Source organism: Cherax quadricarinatus, chromosome 18, assembly GCF_038502225.1.
Source record: "Cherax quadricarinatus isolate ZL_2023a chromosome 18, ASM3850222v1, whole genome shotgun sequence".
NCBI classification, from domain to species: domain Eukaryota; kingdom Metazoa; phylum Arthropoda; class Malacostraca; order Decapoda; family Parastacidae; genus Cherax; species Cherax quadricarinatus.
This window is the reverse complement of record NC_091309.1, coordinates 36,265,595-36,285,892: the sequence shown is the minus strand read 5'-3', so window position 1 is coordinate 36,285,892 and position 20,298 is coordinate 36,265,595. Positions and strand designations below refer to the sequence as shown.

Here is a 20,298-nt window from a genome sequence, read left to right as displayed (position 1 = left end):
GGGTGGCAGCATGGCCCACTGCTGGTGCCTCACGGCCGGCACTACCACTACCACCACCATGCACATTTTCCATCCCAATTGCAACACTATCATCATCATTTTCACTGTCTGTTCCTGTTGTACAGCCACGGGATGTACTCTGAGATGTACTCCTTCCCCTTGGAATAGCATATGGCACACTACCAGAGCGCATATATCGTCGTATATACTGACGCTTCACTGGGGAATATTGCACTTCACTATCACTACTGGAACTAGTTTGAAGAGCTTGTAGTTCATAATCACTATCACTATCATCACAAATGCTCACATCTGAGTCTGGGATTTGGGAAAATAGGAGTTTCCTCTTTGAATCTGGTACAACTGAGCGTGAACAAGATGGCCCAGCACCAGAGGTGGAAGGCTGAGGGTCGTCTGGGTTTTCCTCACTATTACCGATATTATGGTCATTAGTTTCGGTCAAAACCTCACCAAAACCTTGAAACTCATCTTCACTGTCACTTCCATATGTATTAGAACTGTCACTGGGGAACAAAAGTGTCCCAATTTGCTGAGGAGTGAGAAACTTCTTACCGGGAGGCATGGTGGGCATTGTGTACTAAGATGGTGTTCCCACAATGCACCACTGGGTCCCAGATTTTTTTTCTACTGCACACACCCACCACACAGACCCATTCTCTCACATCTAGGCCTACCAGCCTTTTCCCGCGAGATTTGACTGCGCTAGAATTTATGCATACTAGTACGTCAAAAACCCCTGCACATAAGCCGTACTAGTACATCCGAAATCCCCAAAGGGTTAAGTGTGATAGTGTTGGTGGGTTCTGCTGGTGCCACCACCACCACCACTTTGTATGGCTTCTCTCAGTGGCCCTTATAAACCAAACAACAACAATTCCATCACTTTACTCCTCTCATACATTATGACATATTTTTATTCATTCTCGAGTATATATCATGTTTCTGTGTTATTAATATTGTTTATTATGTCATACTAGATGAATTGTGATAGATAAATAAGCCGTAGAGATGATATTAGCATCATATTCATTTGTATAAATTAGATTCACTTATTAATAGGCATACTGTACAACTATGATAATTTCTTTAATGATAAGTAGTCAGTAAGCCATTAAATTAAGTTAACCCATAATGCCAAGGCATAATAGAGGCTCTCTTTGCACTGCAACCCATCATTGTAAAAATCTAATCTCAATATACTACTTGCAAAGAAATAAATGAATTTTAATAAACTCATCTCCCTTTTGCCTCCTAAGTGTCTTCCATGCACCAACAAGAGCCAATAAAGGTAAGTGTGATGTTAAATGTTCATTTATCCATTTTATTAGTGCTTTATGTTTATTTGTCATTGTTTTCTGTATCTATATCTATATTTAATATTTAAAAAAAATATTTTTTGTTAATACTTTTGGCTGTCTGGAACGGATTAATTGGATTTTCATTATTTCTTATGGGGAAAATTAATTTGGCTAAAGGCAAAATCGGTTAAAGGAAAGCTCTCTGGAACGGATTAATGCCTTTACCTGAGGGTCCACTGTACTGTATTTTAAGGTGTCAAAAATGCTGTTTTTCTCAAAACAAGTCTTGAAAATTTACCCAGCATCTTGGAGGCTGAAGGTTACATTGCTCAAAGGCCTCAGCCTATGCCTAGAGAAGTGTTTTGATACTGGACAGTAATCTAAGTTCCTGTATATGACCCAGTAATGAATCATGTAAACTTTCATATAGAATAATAAATAAATAAATTAAAATTCATTGGTGCTTAGCACTGGTAGGCTAAGGTAAACCAGGCAATGGAGTCAGATGGACAACAGGTAGTATCAGTAGGCTAATTCGTCTATTTACCATCAAACCACAAATCAGTATATAGTCATAGTTGTAGACACATCCACTTAGACTCACTGAGACAGTGAGTAGAAAGAGAACAGGCAGTCAGCTGTGTCAGTGGTAAACAACAGCAGAACGAACCATGAACATGTGTGTTTTTGTGTGTAATGCCTCAGGCTTAATTAACATAATGTTATTGCTGTTATTACTATGGATACTGTGTATTTTTTTTTTCCAAAGTTTAATCAGTTGACACTGGAGTGTCTTGACTTCCATAAAATATGATAAGTTGATGCAAATGGCAAATGAAATCTGTCTGCATGTGCTGACTGATTTGAGTAACTCTCAGTCATACTGGCCCAAAATTTCTTAAGGGTTGACTGCTGATGCACATCTTGAGCTGCGAAATAACTTTTCAGATTCAAGAATTCCTCCTGTAAATCCCCTGGCACATTATTGACATTGTTGTGAGTAGGTTCCTTATGAATGAGATCCCATCCCTTATCCTGTCCACCTCTGGAAAGTATCATTGGATTTAGCATGGTAGCTTCTGTAAATGAGAAGTTGTGTCCAAATGGTTTCCTTTTCCCTGAGCATGGTAGCCATGCATGGAAATTGAATCACATTATTACCTTCAACTCATATGATCCAAAATTCCAGTTTGCCAAGAAAAGCATTGATGATGCTTTGGTGAGAAAACATTTGCACCTTTTCAGTGGAAGATTCAGTTTGTTAAAGATTCTAAAAATATTGACAAGATATGTAATTTGTAGAGTTGAGTGGGTAAACACAATTTGGAATTCTCTTTTTCTTGACTTTCTTGAAATAAATCCAACTCCTCTTTCAACTGAAAAATTCTGTTGAGTATGTTTCCTGCTGTTGAACAGCAACGTTAAAGTTGGAACTCGTGTCTTGGCAATATATTTTGCTGAGCCTGGTGTTCACAGTCTATGATTTTCTGATGATTTAATGTGATTGATCACCTCCACCAACCCTTTGAAAATGGTGTTCAGTTGTTCTGACAATGTTTTTTGATGCTGGTGCTTTCCTAAGAATGAAGTCAGTAATTTGGCCAATTTCTCACAAAAATAATACTAATTAAAATATAGTCCAAAATAAGCAGTTTAGACATTTATGGTACTAAAACAGTGTTTTTTCTGTTCATTAATCATGTCTCCAAGCCTCTCTATTTTGAATTTATTATCACACAAAAATAGAAGGTTTACTCTATTTCTTGGATAATGAAATATAACCAGGAATGATTGGTTATGGTTTACAGTGTTCCAATAACTGAATCAGAAATATTAAACACTCATAAAGCAGACTGGGGGTTATAGGTGGACCTTACCTGTCCCCACCATGTACGGCAGGATTTTTTTATATTTCCACATACACCTCGTATCTATGCCAAAATTTACAGTGATATAGTTCTATGTGACAGCCACTGAAAAGATTAACAAATTCTGAAGTTCGTGAGAGTAGTTTTATTTTTTCATTGTAAAATGACATTGGGAACCAAATAAGCAAAGCATATAACAGCAAAAGGGCTAATATTCCATGTCATAGGAAGTACTGTTATGTAGATTAGGTATAACAGTCTCTTCAGAATAGAAATATCACTGTTACTGGAAAAGCTTGAGAATAATATTTGAATATCAAAATTTTGAATATAACCAATGAAAATAGAATACATATTACAATAATTTAATTACTGAGAACAAAAAAAAAATTGCAGTAAAAACTTGGGCTTCATCCTAGGAACCAATATCAAATATAGAAAATTAACCCTTTGACTGTTGCATCCCCAAATCCTGAAGTGCCTCCTCCTGGTGTTGCAAAATATTTGAAAAAAAAAAAAAAATTCTTATGAAATGATAGAGAATCTTTTCTCGATGATAATGACACCAAAAGTACGAAATTTGATGAAAAACTTACGGAATTATGCTCTCGCGAAGTTAGCGTCCTTGGCGACATTTATGCATTGGCGATTTAGCCCACTTTGAGCCCTATTTTTGGCCAATTCCATTGTTCCAGCCAACAAACTCATAGCTATTTCTTTAGAACTCCATTTGTTCTATCGATTGAGTACAAGAAACCACCCATTTACTGATTTCAGCTACCTAATAAAGTGGTCAGAAATTGGCAATTTGGCCAATTTCATGCAAATTAAAAATGTCAATTTCAAAATAGGGTCCAGAATAAACAATGCAAACATTCCTGGCACTAAAGTAACAGTTTCTCTGTTCCTCAGTCACGTCTCCAGGCTCCTGTTATAATACTCTTGCTTTCTATTTTGCATTTTTATTACTATTATGCAGACAACTGCAATATTGTAATAATTGTATAAATAGCGTCAACCCATTCGTGACTGCATATTAGAATAGCTAGTTGGACATTTATTGGACAGTGACATCATTTGTTTACTCTTGAACATTGGCAAAAATCGAACACTTCTGCCACTTTGAGTTCCATTTCAAGATCCTTTTCATAGTAAAACCAATCAAAATCACTTCTATTTCTATAATACATGTATGTTTTCCATTATATCAAATGAGACCAAGAAAAGAATACAACCATAAATACTATACGAAAATACACCTCAAAGTCTGAGTTTTAATTGAAAAACACGGTTGGAGTTTTTTTTTTTATTATGTACTGCGTGCTGCAGGATTTTTTTTTTTTTTGTACTGCGCACACTGACCACACAGACCCATTCTCTCACATGTGGGCCTACCAGCTTTCTCCTGCTTGATTTGAAGCCACTAGAATTTTTGAATATATATACGTCAAACACATTGGCTCATGAGACATATATATACGACCGAAACAGTCAACAGGTTAAAGAAGTGAATGCACGAATCAATGGAATTGCATTGTATTGAAAAAGTTTTGTTCATGCATGTGTTTGTATGTCTATATTCATATTCACATTATTTCTTATGTTTTGCAGGTTCTGCACGAAACATTACTGTCAAAATTCAGTTTATGGCGGGAGAAGATGAGCTGGCGGCTATGTCGGTCATCTTCGGTAAATCTTCATGTCCAGAGTTCACAACAGAGGCTCACACTGCAGTCACCTACCACAACAAGTCACCAGATTTCTATGATGAGTTCAAGGTCAAGTTACCAGCTGTGCTTGGAGACCAGCATCACATTCTCTTCACATTTTATCACATTTCATGCCAGAAGAAAAATGAAGAGAAGACCATTGAATCTCCTGTTGGCTACACTGTAAGTAAAGGTGGTGGTGCTTAACCCTTTCAGGGTCCGTGCCGTAGATTTACGGCTTTACGTTCAGGGTCCAAACCGTAGATCTACACCAAAATTCTAGCAGCGCCAAATTTAGCGCGAAAAGGCTGGTAGGCCTACATGTGAGAGAACGGGTCTGTGTGGTGTGTGTTCGCCATAAAAAAAATTCTAGCCGCCCGCATAGCATTGTGGGAATGCCGGCTCAGTTACCTTTGTTCACCATGCCTCGTTGCAAGGCAGCTCTCACTCCAAGGAAAATTGGGACTCTCCTCTTCCTATCTGATAGTTCTGACTAGGATGGAAGTGGAAATGATGACGAATTCTTTGGCTTTGATCAGTTAGCGACCGAAAGGAATGACCAGGATATCGATAATAGTGCAGAAAACCCTGATGATCCTCAACCTTCTACCTCTGGTGTGGGCACTCCTCAGTCATGTTCAGTTGTACCTCATCGCAAGAGAAAACTATTATTTTCGCGTGGCCAGGCCTCTGACTTCAGTAATGATGATGATAGTGACGTAGATTGTGATTTTATTGCTCTTGACGATCATTCGAATAGTGATGGTGAGGAAACATATTCACCAGTGAAGCGTCGGTATATACGCCGCCGCATGTGCTCGGGTAGTGTTCCCTATGTAGTGCCCAGAGGACGGAGTACATCCCGGAGTACATCCTGGAGTATATCCCATGGCCCTACACCAGGAATAGACAGTGAAAGTGAGGATGATGTGGCTACACTTGGCATGGATAGACCAGGTAGTGGTAGTGGTTATGTTAGTGCCATGGCCATGCATGACTCGCCAGCCCAGTCTGGGACCCACGCTGCTGACTCTTCAGTTCAAGGACAAAGCGGAGCATGAGCCACCAGCCCACCACAACCACAACTACCAGCACAACCAGCTTATGATGTCCAGTATCCACCAGCAAGCCATATCTGGGATTGGCAGCAAAATCCCAATTTTGTTCCCAAGCTCCACCAGTTTGATGACTCTCAAAGTGGAATTCTACCTACTTGTCCCCTTGGAACCACTGCCAATGAACTGGAATTCTTTGAACTATTCTTTCACCAGCCCTTGATGGAAACTATTGTCAGGGAAAGTAACAAGTATTTTGAGTACACCATGGCAAATACGATGATATCACCACAGTCAAGACTACACCGGTGGAAAGAGACAACTGTTGCAGAAATGTATTTGCTTTTTGCAACAGTAATGCTTATGCCTCATGTCTATAAGCATAATATAAAATCATACTGGTCCACAGGTCGGCTAATTTGTACCCCAGTCTTCAGTGAAATCATCCCAGTGAACAGGTTTATCTTACTGTTACGTATGTTGCACTTCTCTGACAAAACCAGGCCTGACAGAAGTGACAGGTTATACAAGATTAGAAATGTTTTTATGTATCTCAAACAAAAGTTCAACATGTACTTTTATCCATTCAAGAATCTTATACTTGACGAGTCTTTGATTTTGTTCAAAGGTAGACTGTCATTCAAACAGTATATACCGAGCAAGAGGAAACGCTTTGGTATAAAACTGTTTGTACTCTGTGACAGTGGCCTGGTATTGGATATTGTTGTATACACAGGAAGTAAAACATTGAAAGATACCAGGATGTTATTGGGTATCTCAGGTGATGTAGTGAGATGCATGATGGCACCTTATCTTGGTAAAGGGCATACATTATATACTGATAACTGGTACACAAGCTCCTTTACTCAGTGATTTCTTGCGAGTGTACAAGACAGATGTGTGTGGCACAGTGCGTTCTAATCGTAAACATATGCCCAGGTTTAACACAGGCACTCGTGGTGAAGAGGTGAAGGTGTTTACTGCCAATGATATGGCATTACGGTGGCATGACAAACGAGATGTCACATTGTTGGCAACCATTCACCATAACGAAATGCAAGACAGTGGCAAAGTTGATAGAGTGACTAATGAACATATTCGAAAACCAGTGACAGTGATTGATTATACACAAAACATGTGCTTGGTTGACAAATGTGATATGCAGATTGGCTTTGTTGATTGCGTTCTTAAGAGTTACAAGTGGCATATGAAACTTCCATCTCATGGACATTTCAGTGCTCAATGCATATAATATGTACCAAGTGAAGACTTGCAACAGACCACCGTATGGTGAATTTTGTTTGTCTGTTGTCAGACAATTCATAATGAAATAGTACCAGGTAACAACACCTGCTATACAAAACCGTCCTCGAACTCCTCAGGATATACCCAAGCGTTTGAGGAGGGAAGGTGATCACTTCATAATACAACTTCCTGCAACTTAAGAAATTTGCTCAGAAGAGATGTGTTGTCTGTGCACAAACAAAACGACGGCAACAAAGACGCAAAGACACTCGGTTTATGTGCGAGGAATGAAAGGTACCTCTGTGCATGGTGCCTTGTTTCAAGGAGTTCCACAAGCTGCAGCAGTTCTAAAAACATGTCCAGTGATTGTACTTATGTAAATATATGATAGAACATTAGTATTATACAAGATTTGTGCATGTTTATTGTAATAAACAAAAGCGGTAAACAATATTATTATAATAACTTTAGTGCTGTTGGAGTGTGAGCAAAGTAACATTTATGAAGGGATTCAGGGAAACCGGCAGGCCGGACTTGAGTCCTGGAGATGGGAAGTACAGTGCCTGCACTCTGAAGGAGGGGTGTTAATGTTGCAGTTTAAAAACTGTAGTGTAAAGCACCCTTCTGGCAAGACAGTGATGGAGTGAATGATGGTGAAAGTTTTTCTTTTTCGGGCCACCCTGCCTTGGTGGGAATCGGCCGGTGTGATAATAAAAAAAAAATAAAAACTTTAGTGCGTTTATTGTGTTCAATACAATGAGTTTATATATATACATTATATACAGTATTGGTCTCTAAGGCCCCAAATGTTACTAGGAAAAAAAATTAGAAAAGAAAAGAAAAAATATAAAAAAACGTAAAATAAAGAAATGCGAGTTTGTGGAAATTGTCAATGTTGCCGCCACCTGGTCATTTTGGGTCAACTTCTCTCCACTGTATCTCAGTAAGTACTGATCAGAATTTTTTTTTTTGCTTTATTACCTTCACAAAAATATACTCCTTAATTCTGTAAGAAAAAAATCTTTTTTTTTTTTTTTTTTTTTTTTTTTTTTTTTTTTTTTTTTTTTTTTTTCAAAATTTTTTGGGCACTGGGGCACCCTGCCGATTTTGCCCTTGGACCCTGAAAGGGTTGAGGTGTTCTCATAGATATTTAATGTTGAGTACTATCTCTTGATAATGTTTCAACATAGTTTGGTAATGTTTCATTATAACCTGGTAATCCATGGTGAAACAATTCTACTGTTGTATTTTGTCTTGTTAATTTTTAGAAGTTTCATTGATTAACAAGTAAAGCCTAAGAAAATTTTAAAGATATATTATTGCCTTGTTGATGATTACATTTTATTATCCAAAAGTAATGGTGGTAGCAAAATGCCTGTACAGTAGGGCCTCACTTATACGGCAGGTTAGGTTCCTGGCTACTGCCGTAAAGTGGAACACCCTTTTTTTTCCACTTATAAATGCATAGAAATACTAGATAACAAGTTTACACTAATATATATTAAGTTAGCAATAGAACTAGACATAAAAAACAATAAAAAAGTAAAATACACATATATTACACTCATTACTTACCTTAAGAGATTTGTAGTCTTGATCTAAGGTGAGATGAGTAGTATTTATTGTAAGAAATCAAGTGTGGTATGTATGGTAGCCAGCCAAGCTACCATACCAGGCAAGTAAGTAATATTCACTGACATTTAAACATCCCAGAGCTATAAAATGCATACACAGTTCACTCATAACTTAAAATATTTGTAGTCTTAGTGTAAGGTCAGAGGTGAGTAAAAGAGATAAAATGAATAAATGAGAGAGAGAGAGAGAATGAGTACATGAGAGAGGACACTCGCGGAGTTATGTAAACAAACCAGGTGTATAGGGTCAGAGGTGAGTAAAAGAGATAAAATGAATAAATGAGAGAGAGAGAGAATGAGTACATGAGAGAGGACACTCGCGGAGTTATGTAAACAAACCAGGTGTATAGGGTCAGAGGTGAGTAAAAGAGATAAAATGAATAAATGAGAGAGAGAGAGAATGAGTACATGAGAGAGGACACTCGCGGAGTTATGTAAACAAACCAGGCGTACGCGAGTTTTGTAAATAAGCCAGGGAAACATGTCTGGTTTGTGTACAAGTTGCATCGTATACAAGGTGTGTTTATGTTGATGTGGTAGAATAAATAAAGAGGAACACTCCCATTCTCGTGTAACACCATTTTTAGAAGAAATGATGCTCTGAGTGAAGGTATACGAAAGGAATAATTTTCTACAGTTACCCCCAGTAACACATTTTCTCTTATGTTGGACTAGAGAAAACGTTATTCTTGCCATCACTCGTACAAGTTGTCTGGCTAACACATCTCATATTTATGTTTATATATTCTTCTGTGGGTGTATTTATCATGTATATATGTTACAAATCTTGTTTATTATATAATTTTGAAAAATATCATAGATGGATTAATGAAAATGTGTATATTAACGTAATATATGACATTTAATTAGACTTGGTGATTATTATTGAGTACAGTGGACCCCCGGTTTACGATATTATTTCATTCCAGAAGTATGTTCAGGTGCCAGTACTGAACGAATTTGTTCCCTTAAGGAATATTGTGAATTAGATTAGTCCATTTCAGATCCCCAAACATGCACGTACAAACGCACTTACATAAATACACTTAACATAATTGGTCGCATTGGGAGGTGATCGTAAAGCAGGGGTCCACTGTATTATTATTATCATTACAGTGGACCCCCGCATAACGATATTAATCCGTTCCTGAGAGCTCATTGTTGTGTGAAATTATCTTTATGTGAATGAATTTTCTCTATAAGAAATAATGGAAATCAAATTAATCCATGCAAGACACCCCAAAGTATGAAAAAAAAAATTTTTTACCACATGAAATATTAATTTTAATACACATTCTGTGATTTGAAATATATGAGTTTTCCACTCATCCATAAATTGATAGAAAAAAGCTGAATACATATGGCAAAAACTAAATGAGAAATATATAATGTGTTTGAATATTTACAATATTACTAGGTAGTAGGTTGGTAGACAGCAACTGCAGGGAGGTACTACCGTCCTGTCAAGTAGAGTGTAAAATGGAAGCCTATAATTGTTTTACGTGAAAGTAGGATTGCTGGTGTATTTTTTCTGTCTCATAAACATGCAAGATTTCAGGTATGTCTTGCTACTTCTACTTACACTTAGGTCACACTACACATGCATGTACAAGCATATACGTATATGAACACCGCTCTTGGTTTTCTTCTATTTTCTTGCTAGTTCTTATTCTTGTTTGTTTCCTCTTATATCCATGGGGAAGTGGAACAAAATTCTTCCTCCGTAAGCCATGTGTGTTGTAAGAGACGACTAAAATGCCAGAAGCAAGGGGCTAGTAATCCGTTATCCTGTATATATTAATAAGGTAGTAGGTTGGTAGACAGCAACCACCCAGGGAAGTACTACCGTCCTGCCAGATGACTGTGAAACAAAAACCTGTAACTGTTTTGCATGATGGTAGGATTGCTGGTTTCCTTTTCTGTCTCATAAACACGCTAAGATAACAGGGATATCTTGCTACTCCTACTTACACTTTGGTCACACTTCACAGACACGCACATGCATATATATATATACATACATCTAGGTTTTTCTCCTTTTTCTAAATAGCTCTTGTTCTTTTTTATTTCTTCTATTGTCCATGGGGAAGTGGAAAAGAATCTTTCCTCCGTAAGCCATGCGTGTCGTATGAGGCGACTAAAATGCCGGGAGCAATGGGCTAGTAACCCCTTCTCCTGTATACAATTACTAAAAAAGAGAAGAAGAAAAACTTTATAAAACTGGGTTGCTTAAATGTGCGTGGATGTAGTGCGGATGACAAGAAACAGATGATTGCTGATGTTATGAATGAAAAGAAGTTGGATGTCCTGGCCCTAAGCGAAACAAAGCTGAAGGGGGTAGGAGAGTTTCAGTGGGGGGAAATAAATGGGATTAAATCTGGAGTATCTGAGAGAGTTAGAGCAAAGGAAGGGGTAGCAGTAATGTTAAATGATCAGTTATGGAAGGAGAAAAGAGAATATGAATGTGTAAATTCAAGAATTATGTGGATTAAAGTAAAGGTTGGATGCGAGAAGTGGGTCATAATAAGCGTGTATGCACCTGGAGAAGAGAGGAATGCAGAGGAGAGAGAGAGATTTTGGGAGATGTTAAGTGAATGTATAGGAGCCTTTGAACCAAGTGAGAGAGTAATTGTGGTAGGGGACTTGAATGCTAAAGTAGGAGAAACTTTTAGAGAGGGTGTGGTAGGTAAGTTTGGGGTGCCAGGTGTAAATGATAATGGGAGCCCTTTGATTGAACTTTGTATAGAAAGGGGTTTAGTTATAGGTAATACATATTTTAAGAAAAAGAGGATAAATAAGTATACACGATATGATGTAGGGCGAAATGACAGTAGTTTGTTGGATTATGTATTGGTAGATAAAAGACTGTTGAGTAGACTTCAGGATGTACATGTTTATAGAGGGGCCACAGATATATCAGATCACTTTCTAGTTGTAGCTACACTGAGAGTAAAAGGTAGATGGGATACAAGGAGAATAGAAGCATCAGGGAAGAGAGAGGTGAAGGTTTATAAACTAAAAGAGGAGGCAGTTAGGGTAAGATATAAACAGCTATTGGAGGATAGATGGGCTAATGAGAGCATAGGCAATGGGGTCGAAGAGGTATGGGGTAGGTTTAAAAATGTAGTGTTAGAGTGTTCAGCAGAAGTTTGTGGTTACAGGAAAGTGGGTGCAGGAGGGAAGAGGAGCGATTGGTGGAATGATGATGTAAAGAGAGTAGTAAGGGAGAAAAAGTTAGCATATGAGAAGTTTTTACAAAGTAGAAGTGATGCAAGGAGGGAAGAGTATATGGAGAAAAAGAGAGAAGTTAAGAGAGTGGTGAAGCAATGTAAAAAGAGAGCAAATGAGAGAGTGGGTGAGATGTTATCAACAAATTTTGTTGAAAATAAGAAAAAGTTTTGGAGTGAGATTAACAAGTTAAGAAAGCCTAGAGAACAAATGGATTTGTCAGTTAAAAATAGGAGAGGAGAGTTATTAAATGGAGAGTTAGAGGTATTGGGAAGATGGAAGGAATATTTTGAGGAATTGTTAAATGTTGATGAAGATAGGGAAGCTGTGATTTCGTGTATAGGGCAAGGAGGAATAACATCTTGTAGGAGTGAGGAAGAGCCAGTTGTGAGTGTGGGGGAAGTTCGTGAGGCAGTAGGTAAAATGAAAGGGGGTAAGGCAGCCGGGATTGATGGGATAAAGATAGAAATGTTAAAAGCAGGTGGGGATATAGTTTTGGAGTGGTTGGTGCAATTATTTAATAAATGTATGGAAGAGGGTAAGGTACCTAGGGATTGGCAGAGAGCATGCATAGTTCCTTTGTATAAAGGCAAAGGGGATAAAAGAGAGTGCAAAAATTATAGGGGGATAAGTCTGTTGAGTGTACCTGGTAAAGTGTATGGTAGAGTTATAATTGAAAGAATTGAGAGTAAGACGGAGAATAGGATAGCAGATGAACAAGGAGGCTTTAGGAAAGGTAGGGGGTGTGTGGACCAGGTGTTTACAGTGAAACATATAAGTGAACAGTATTTAGATAAGGCTAAAGAGGTCTTTGTGGCATTTATGGATTTGGAAAAGGCGTATGACAGGGTGGATAGGGGGGCAATGTGGCAGATGTTGCAAGTGTATGGTGTAGGAGGTAGGTTACTGAAAGCAGTGAAGAGTTTTTACGAGGATAGTGAGGCTCAAGTTAGAGTATGTAGGAAAGAGGGAAATTTTTTCCCAGTAAAAGTAGGCCTTAGACAAGGATGTGTGATGTCACCGTGGTTGTTTAATATATTTATAGATGGGGTTGTAAGAGAAGTAAATGCGAGGGTCTTGGCAAGAGGCGTGGAGTTAAAAGATAAAGAATCACACACAAAGTGGGAGTTGTCACAGCTGCTCTTTGCCGATGACACTGTGCTCTTGGGAGATTCTGAAGAGAAGTTGCAGAGATTGGTGGATGAATTTGGTAGGGTGTGCAAAAGAAGAAAATTAAAGGTGAATACAGGAAAGAGTAAGGTTATGAGGATAACAAAAAGATTAGGTGATGAAAGATTGAATATCAGATTGGAGGGAGAGAGTATGGAGGAGGTGAACGTATTCAGATATTTGGGAGTGGACGTGTCAGCGGATGGGTCTATGAAAGATGAGGTGAATCATAGAATTGATGAGGGAAAAAGAGTGAGTGGTGCACTTAGGAGTCTGTGGAGACAAAGAACTTTGTCCTTGGAGGCAAAGAGGGGAATGTATGAGAGTATAGTTTTACCAACGCTCTTATATGGGTGTGAAGCGTGGGTGATGAATGTTGCAGCGAGGAGAAGGCTGGAGGCAGTGGAGATGTCATGTCTGAGGGCAATGTGTGGTGTGAATATAATGCAGAGAATTCGTAGTTTGGAAGTTAGGAGGAGGTGCGGGATTACCAAAACTGTTGTCCAGAGGGCTGAGGAAGGGTTGTTGAGGTGGTTCGGACATGTAGAGAGAATGGAGCGAAACAGAATGACTTCAAGAGTGTATCAGTCTGTAGTGGAAGGAAGGCGGGGTAGGGGTCGGCCTAGGAAGGGTTGGAGGGAGGGGGTAAAGGAGGTTTTGTGTGCGAGGGGCTTGGACTTCCAGCAGGCATGCGTGAGCGTGTTTGATAGGAGTGAATGGAGACAAATGGTTTTTAATACTTGACGTGCTGTTGGAGTGTGAGCAAAGTAACATTTATGAAGGGATTCAGGGAAACCGGCAGGCCGGACTTGAGTCCTGGAGATGGGAAGTACAGTGCCTGCACTCTGAAGGAGGGGTGTTAATGTTGCAGTTTAAAAACTGTAGTGTAAAGCACCCTTCTGGCAAGACAGTGATGGAGTGAATGATGGTGAAAGTTTTTCTTTTTCGGGCCACCCTGCCTTGGTGGGAATCGGCCGGTGTGATAATAAAAAAAAAAAAATAAAAAGAGAAACTTTTGTTTTACTTTTTGGGCCACCCTGCTTCGGTGGGATACGGCTGGTGCATTGAAAGAGAGAGATTTATAATATTTGTATCTGCTTATCAGCATTTACAAGAAAGTACATAAATACTGGTAGTTTAAAATTCCCTTATTCGTAAGTGTGGGTGTTTATATGTCAAGGCTCTTGTATTTATATTGTTAGTACACTAATAATACATGTTTTGCTAGTGTAGTATATGTATTAACAAAATTGGCGAGAAGGCTAATGTGTGTTTTGAGAAATGACAAAATTTAAAGATAGTTATTTGATAGTGTTTTGTCTGGTTACCATACTAGAGCAGCAGGTATCGATAAAGGCTATAGTGCCAGCCAGCGATAAAGTTTAGAACTTACAGAGTAGCAAGTAAGTTAAGCGAGTAAGCGATAGAAAAACGACACGAAAGCAACTCTCCAATGTTGTTGGATGTGTATCGGGCCAATGAACATACTCCAGCCTGCTACGTATCTTCCACCACCCTAAACCTCTGCCAGCATCTCCTCCATCAAACTAACTAATTAAACTAACATCTCCTCCAAGGTAAGTGTAAATATAAAAGTGTAAGTATAAAAGTAAATATAAGTGTAAATATAAAAGGACCCCAATGGAAATACGTAAGTCACTCTGACTTTTTTGGGTTATCCTAGGTAATTTACACACATGCTGTAACTGTATTTGTGTATACCTGAATAAACTTATCTATAAATTAAAATGTAAATATTTCTTATATATAAATTAAAATGTAATTTTTTTTTTTCAACAAGTCGGCCGTCTCCCACTGAGGCAGGGTGACCCAAAAAAGAAAGAAAATCCCCAAAAAGAAAATACTTTCATCATCATTCAACACTTTCACCACACTCACACATTATCACTGTTTGTGCAGAGGTACTCAGAATACAACACTTTAGAAGCATATACGTATAAAGATACACATATCCCTCCAAACTGCCAATATCCCAAACCCCTCTTTTAAAGTGCAGGCATTGTACTTCCCATTTCCAGGACTCAAGTCCGACTATATGAAAATAACCGGTTTCCCTGAATCCCTTCACTAAATATTACCCTGCTCACACTCCAACAGATCGTCAGGTCCCAAGTATCATTCGTCTCCATTCACTCCTATCTAACGCTCACACACGCTTGCTGGAAGTCCAGGCCCCTCGCCCACAAAACCTCCTTGACCCCCTCTCTCCAACCCTTTCGAGGACGACCCCTACCCCTCCTTCCTTCCCCTATAGATTTATATGCTTTCCATGTCATTCTACTTTGATCCATTCTCTCTAAATGACCAAACCACCTCAACAACCCCTCTTCTGCCCTCTGACTAATGCTTTTATTAACTCCACACCTTCTCCTAATTTCCACACTCCGAATTTTCTGCATAATATTTACACCACACATTGCCCTTAGACAGGACATCTCCACTGCCTCCAACCGTCTCCTTGCTGCTGCATTTACCACCCAAGCTTCACATCCATATAAGAGTGTTGGTACCACTATACTTTCATACATTCCCTTCTTTGCCTCCATAGATAGCGTTTTTTGACTCCACATATACCTCAACGCACCACTCACCTTTTTTCCCCTCATCAATTCTATGATTAACCTCATCCTTCATAAATCCATCCGCCGACATGTCAACTCCCAAGTATCTGAAAACATTCACTTCTTCCATACTCCTCCTCCCCAATTTGATATCCAATTTTTCTTTATCTAAATCATTTGATACCCTCATCACTTTACTCTTTTCTATGTTCACTTTCAACTTTCTACCTTTACACACATTCCCAAACTCATCCACTAACCTTTGCAATTTTTCTTTAGAATCTCCCATAAGCACAGTATCATCAGCAAAAAGTAACTGTGTCAATTCCCATTTTGAATTTGATTCCCCATAATTTAATCCCACCCCTCTCCCGAACACCCTAGCATTTACTTCTTTTACAACCCCATCTATAAATATATTAAACAACCATGGTGACATTACACATCCCTGTCTAAGACCTACTTTTACCGGGAAGTATTCTCCCTCTCTTCTACACACCATAACCTGAGCCTCACTATCCTCATAAAAACTCCTAACAGCATTTAGTAACTTACCACCTATTCCATATACAGCAGGGCCCCGCTTTACGGCGTTTCACTTCACGGCGTTCCGCTAATACGGTCATTTCAAATTATGACCAAAACTCGCTATACGGCTCCCCCACCTGACTTTCTAATACGGTCACCGCGCACCACCCTGTTTGTTTACATTCTCCGTGAGCTCAGTAAGCACTAAGTCTCTCTATTTTGTCTGGAAACTCCAAAATTTCAAATGTTTTTAAAAGTTATTTCATATTTTATATATACTCTGATAATTATACGTATGTATACCTGTACCTAAATAAGCTTACATACTGTGCTGGCATGCAGGTACACATTAAAATCAGTAAGAGTGTCTTACGTCTCCAGACGTCATATTAGTAATGATAATAATAATCATCGAGTCTCATTTAAATGTCGTATATTACGTTAATATACACATTTTCATTAATCCATCTATGATATTTTTTCAAAATTATATAATAAACACGATGCATAACATATAAATAAGATAAATACACCCCACAGTAGAATAAATAAACATAAATGTGAGATGTGGTAGCAGACGACTTGCACAAGTGACGCCATATTAGAAATAATAATAATAATCACCGAGTCTCATTAAATGTCGTATATTACGTTAATATACACATTTTCATTAATCCATCCATGATATTTTTTTCAAAATTATATAATAAACACGATACATAACATAAAAAGATGATAATTACACCCCACAATAGAATAAATAAACATAAATATGAGATGTGGTAGCCAGATAACTTGTACAAGTGACGGCAAGAATAACATTTTCTCTAATCTAACATAAGAGAAAATGTGTTACTGTGGGTAACTGTAGAAAATTATTCCTTTCGTATGTATGTAAGTTTATTCAGGTATACACAAATACAGTTACATAGAGTATCATACATAATATGTGTGTAGAGAACCTAGGATAACCCAAAAAAGTCAGTGACTTATTTCCATTGCCTTCACTCAGAGCCTCATTTCTTCTCAAAATGATGTTACATGAGAAGGGAGTGTTCTTCTTTATTTATTCTACCGTATCAATGTAGAGACAACCTGTACACAATGTAACTTGTACACAAACCAGACGTGTACACTTTGTTTACAAAACTTACCTTCGCCTGGTTTGTTTACATAACTCTGCTCCTGTCCTCTCTCATGCACTCATTCTTTCTCTCTCTCATTTATTCGTTTTCTCATTTACTTACTCCTGACCCTACATTAAGACTACAAATATTTTAAGGTAAGTAATGAGTGAACTGTATATACATTTTATTGCTCTGGGATGCTTAAATATCATAGAATAGTATGTGTGGGTGGGTTGGCCAGGTATGGTAGCCCAGCTGACTACCATACATACCGCACTTGATTTTTTACAATAAATACTACTTATCTCACCCTATATTTTAAGGTAAGTAATGAGTGAACTGCATATGCATTTTATCGCTCTGGGATGCCTAAATATCATAGAATAGTATGTGTGGGTGGGGTGGCCTGGTAAGGTAGCCTGGCTGACTACCATACATACCACACTTGATTTCTTAAAATAAATACTACTTGTCTCACCCTAGATTAAGACTATAAATATTTTAAGGTAAGTAATGAGTGCACTATGTGTGTATTGTACTTTTTTATTGTTTTTTGATGCCTGGTTCTATTGCTAACTTAATATATGTTAGTGTAAACTTGTTATCTAGTGTTTGTATGCATTTATAAGTGGAAAAAAAGGGTGTTCCACTTTACGGCGGTTTCCGCTTTACGGCGGTAGCCTGGAACCTAACCTGCCGTATAAGTGGGGCCCTGCTGTACTTGCAACATCTGCCACATTGCTCCTTTATCCACTCTATCATATGCCTTTTCTAAATTCATAAATGCAATAAAAACTTCCCTACCTTTATCTAAATACTGTTCACATATATGCTTCAATGTAAACACTTGATCTACACATCCCCTACCCACTCTGAAGCCTCCTTGCTCATCTGCAATCCTACATTCTGTCTTACCTCTAATTCTTTCAATTATAACCCTACCGTATACTTTTCCTGGTATACTCAGTAAACTTATTCCTCTATAATTTTTACAATCTCTTTTGTCCCCTTTCCCTTTATATAAAGGAATTATACATGCTCTCCGCCAATCCCTAGGTACCTTCCCCTCTTTCATACATTTATTAAACAAAAGTACCAACCACTCCAACACTATATCCCCCCTGCTTTTAACTTTTCTGTCATGATCCCATCAGTTCCAGCTACTTTACCCCCTTTCACTCTACATAATGCCTCACGTACCTCCACCACACTTACATTCTGCTCTTCTTCACTCCTAAAAGATGGTATACCTCCCTGACCAGTGCATGAAATTACCGCCTCCCTTTCTTCCTCAACATTTAAAAGATTCTTAAAATATTCTCGCCATCTACCTAATACCTCCCTCTCCCCATCTACTAACTCCCCTACTCTGTTTTTAACTGACAAATCCATACTTTCCCTAGGCTTTCTTAACTTGTTTAACTTACTCCAAAATTTTTTCTTATTTTCATTAAAATTTCTTGACAGTGCCTCTCCCACTCTATCATCTGCTCTCCTTTTGCATTCTCTCACCACTCTCTTCACCATTCTTTTACTCTCCATGTACTCTGCTCTTCTTATAACACTTCTGCTTTGTAAAAACCTCTCATAAGCTACCTTTTTCTCTTTTATCACACCCTTTACTTCATCATTCCACCAATCACTCCTCTTTCCTCCTGCCCCCACCCTCCTATAACCACAAGCTTCTGCCCCACATTCTAATACTGCATTTTTAAAACTATTCCAACCCTCTTCAACCCCCCCACTACTCATCTTTGCACTAGCCCACCTTTCTGCCAATAGTCGCTTATATCTCACCCGAACTTCCTCCTTCCTTAGTTTATACACTTTCACCTCCCTCTTACTTGTTGTTGCCACCTTCCTCTTTTCCCATCTACCTCTTACTCTAACTGTAGCTGCAACTAAATAATGATCCGATATCTCAGTTGCCCCTCTATAAACATGTACATCCTGGAGCCTACCCATCAACCTTTTATCCACCAATACATAATCTAACAAACTACTTTCATTATGTGCTACATCATACCTTGTATATTTATTTATCCTCTTTTTCATAAAATATGTATTACTTATTACCAAATTTCTTTCTACACATAGCTCAATTAAAGGCTCCCCATTTACATTTACCCCTGGCACCCCAAATTTACTTACTACTCCCTCCATAACATTTTTACCCACTTTAGCATTGAAATCCCCAACCACCATTACTCTCACACTTGATTCAAAACTCCCCACGCATTCACTCAACATTTCCCAAAATCTCTCTCTCTCTCCTCTACACTTCTCTCTTCTCCAGGTGCATACACGCTTACTATAACCCACTTTTCACATCCAATCTTTATTTTACTCTACATAATCCTTGAATTAATACATTTGTAGTCCCTCTTTTCCTGCCATAGCTTATCCTTCAACATTATTGCTACTCCTTCTTTAGCTCTAACTCTATTTGAAACCCCTGACCTAATCCCATTTATTCCTCTCCATTGAAACTCTCCCACCCCCTTCAGCTTTGTTTCACTTAAAGCCAGGACATTCAGTTTCTTCTCATTCATAACATCCACAATCATCTCTTTCTTATCATTTGCACAACATCCACACACATTCAGACTTCCCACTTTGACAATTTTCTTCTTATTCTTTTTAGTAATCTTTACAGGAAAAGAGGTTACTAGCCTATTGTTCCAGGCGTTTTAGTTGACTTTTACAACGCACATGGCTTACGGAGGAAAGATTCTTATTCCACTTCCCCATGGATATAAAAAGAAAAGTAATAAGACCAAGAACTATTAAGATAAAATCAAAGAAAACTCAGATGAGTGTGTATAAATAAACG

At 38.3% G+C, this 20,298-nt stretch overlaps 1 protein-coding gene across 12 annotated transcripts in view; it reads left to right on the top strand.

The window, feature by feature from the left end:
* Positions 1–20,298, top strand: part of Zir (dedicator of cytokinesis) — a 353,738-nt gene that overhangs the window by 90,374 nt on the left and 243,066 nt on the right. For all 12 annotated transcript variants that reach the window (XM_070086406.1, XM_070086403.1, XM_070086405.1 and 9 more), the window contains one exon: positions 4,799–5,079. In XM_070086406.1, coding sequence (XP_069942507.1) covers positions 4,799–5,079 — 281 coding nt within the window. The remainder of the gene's footprint in view (positions 1–4,798; positions 5,080–20,298) is intronic.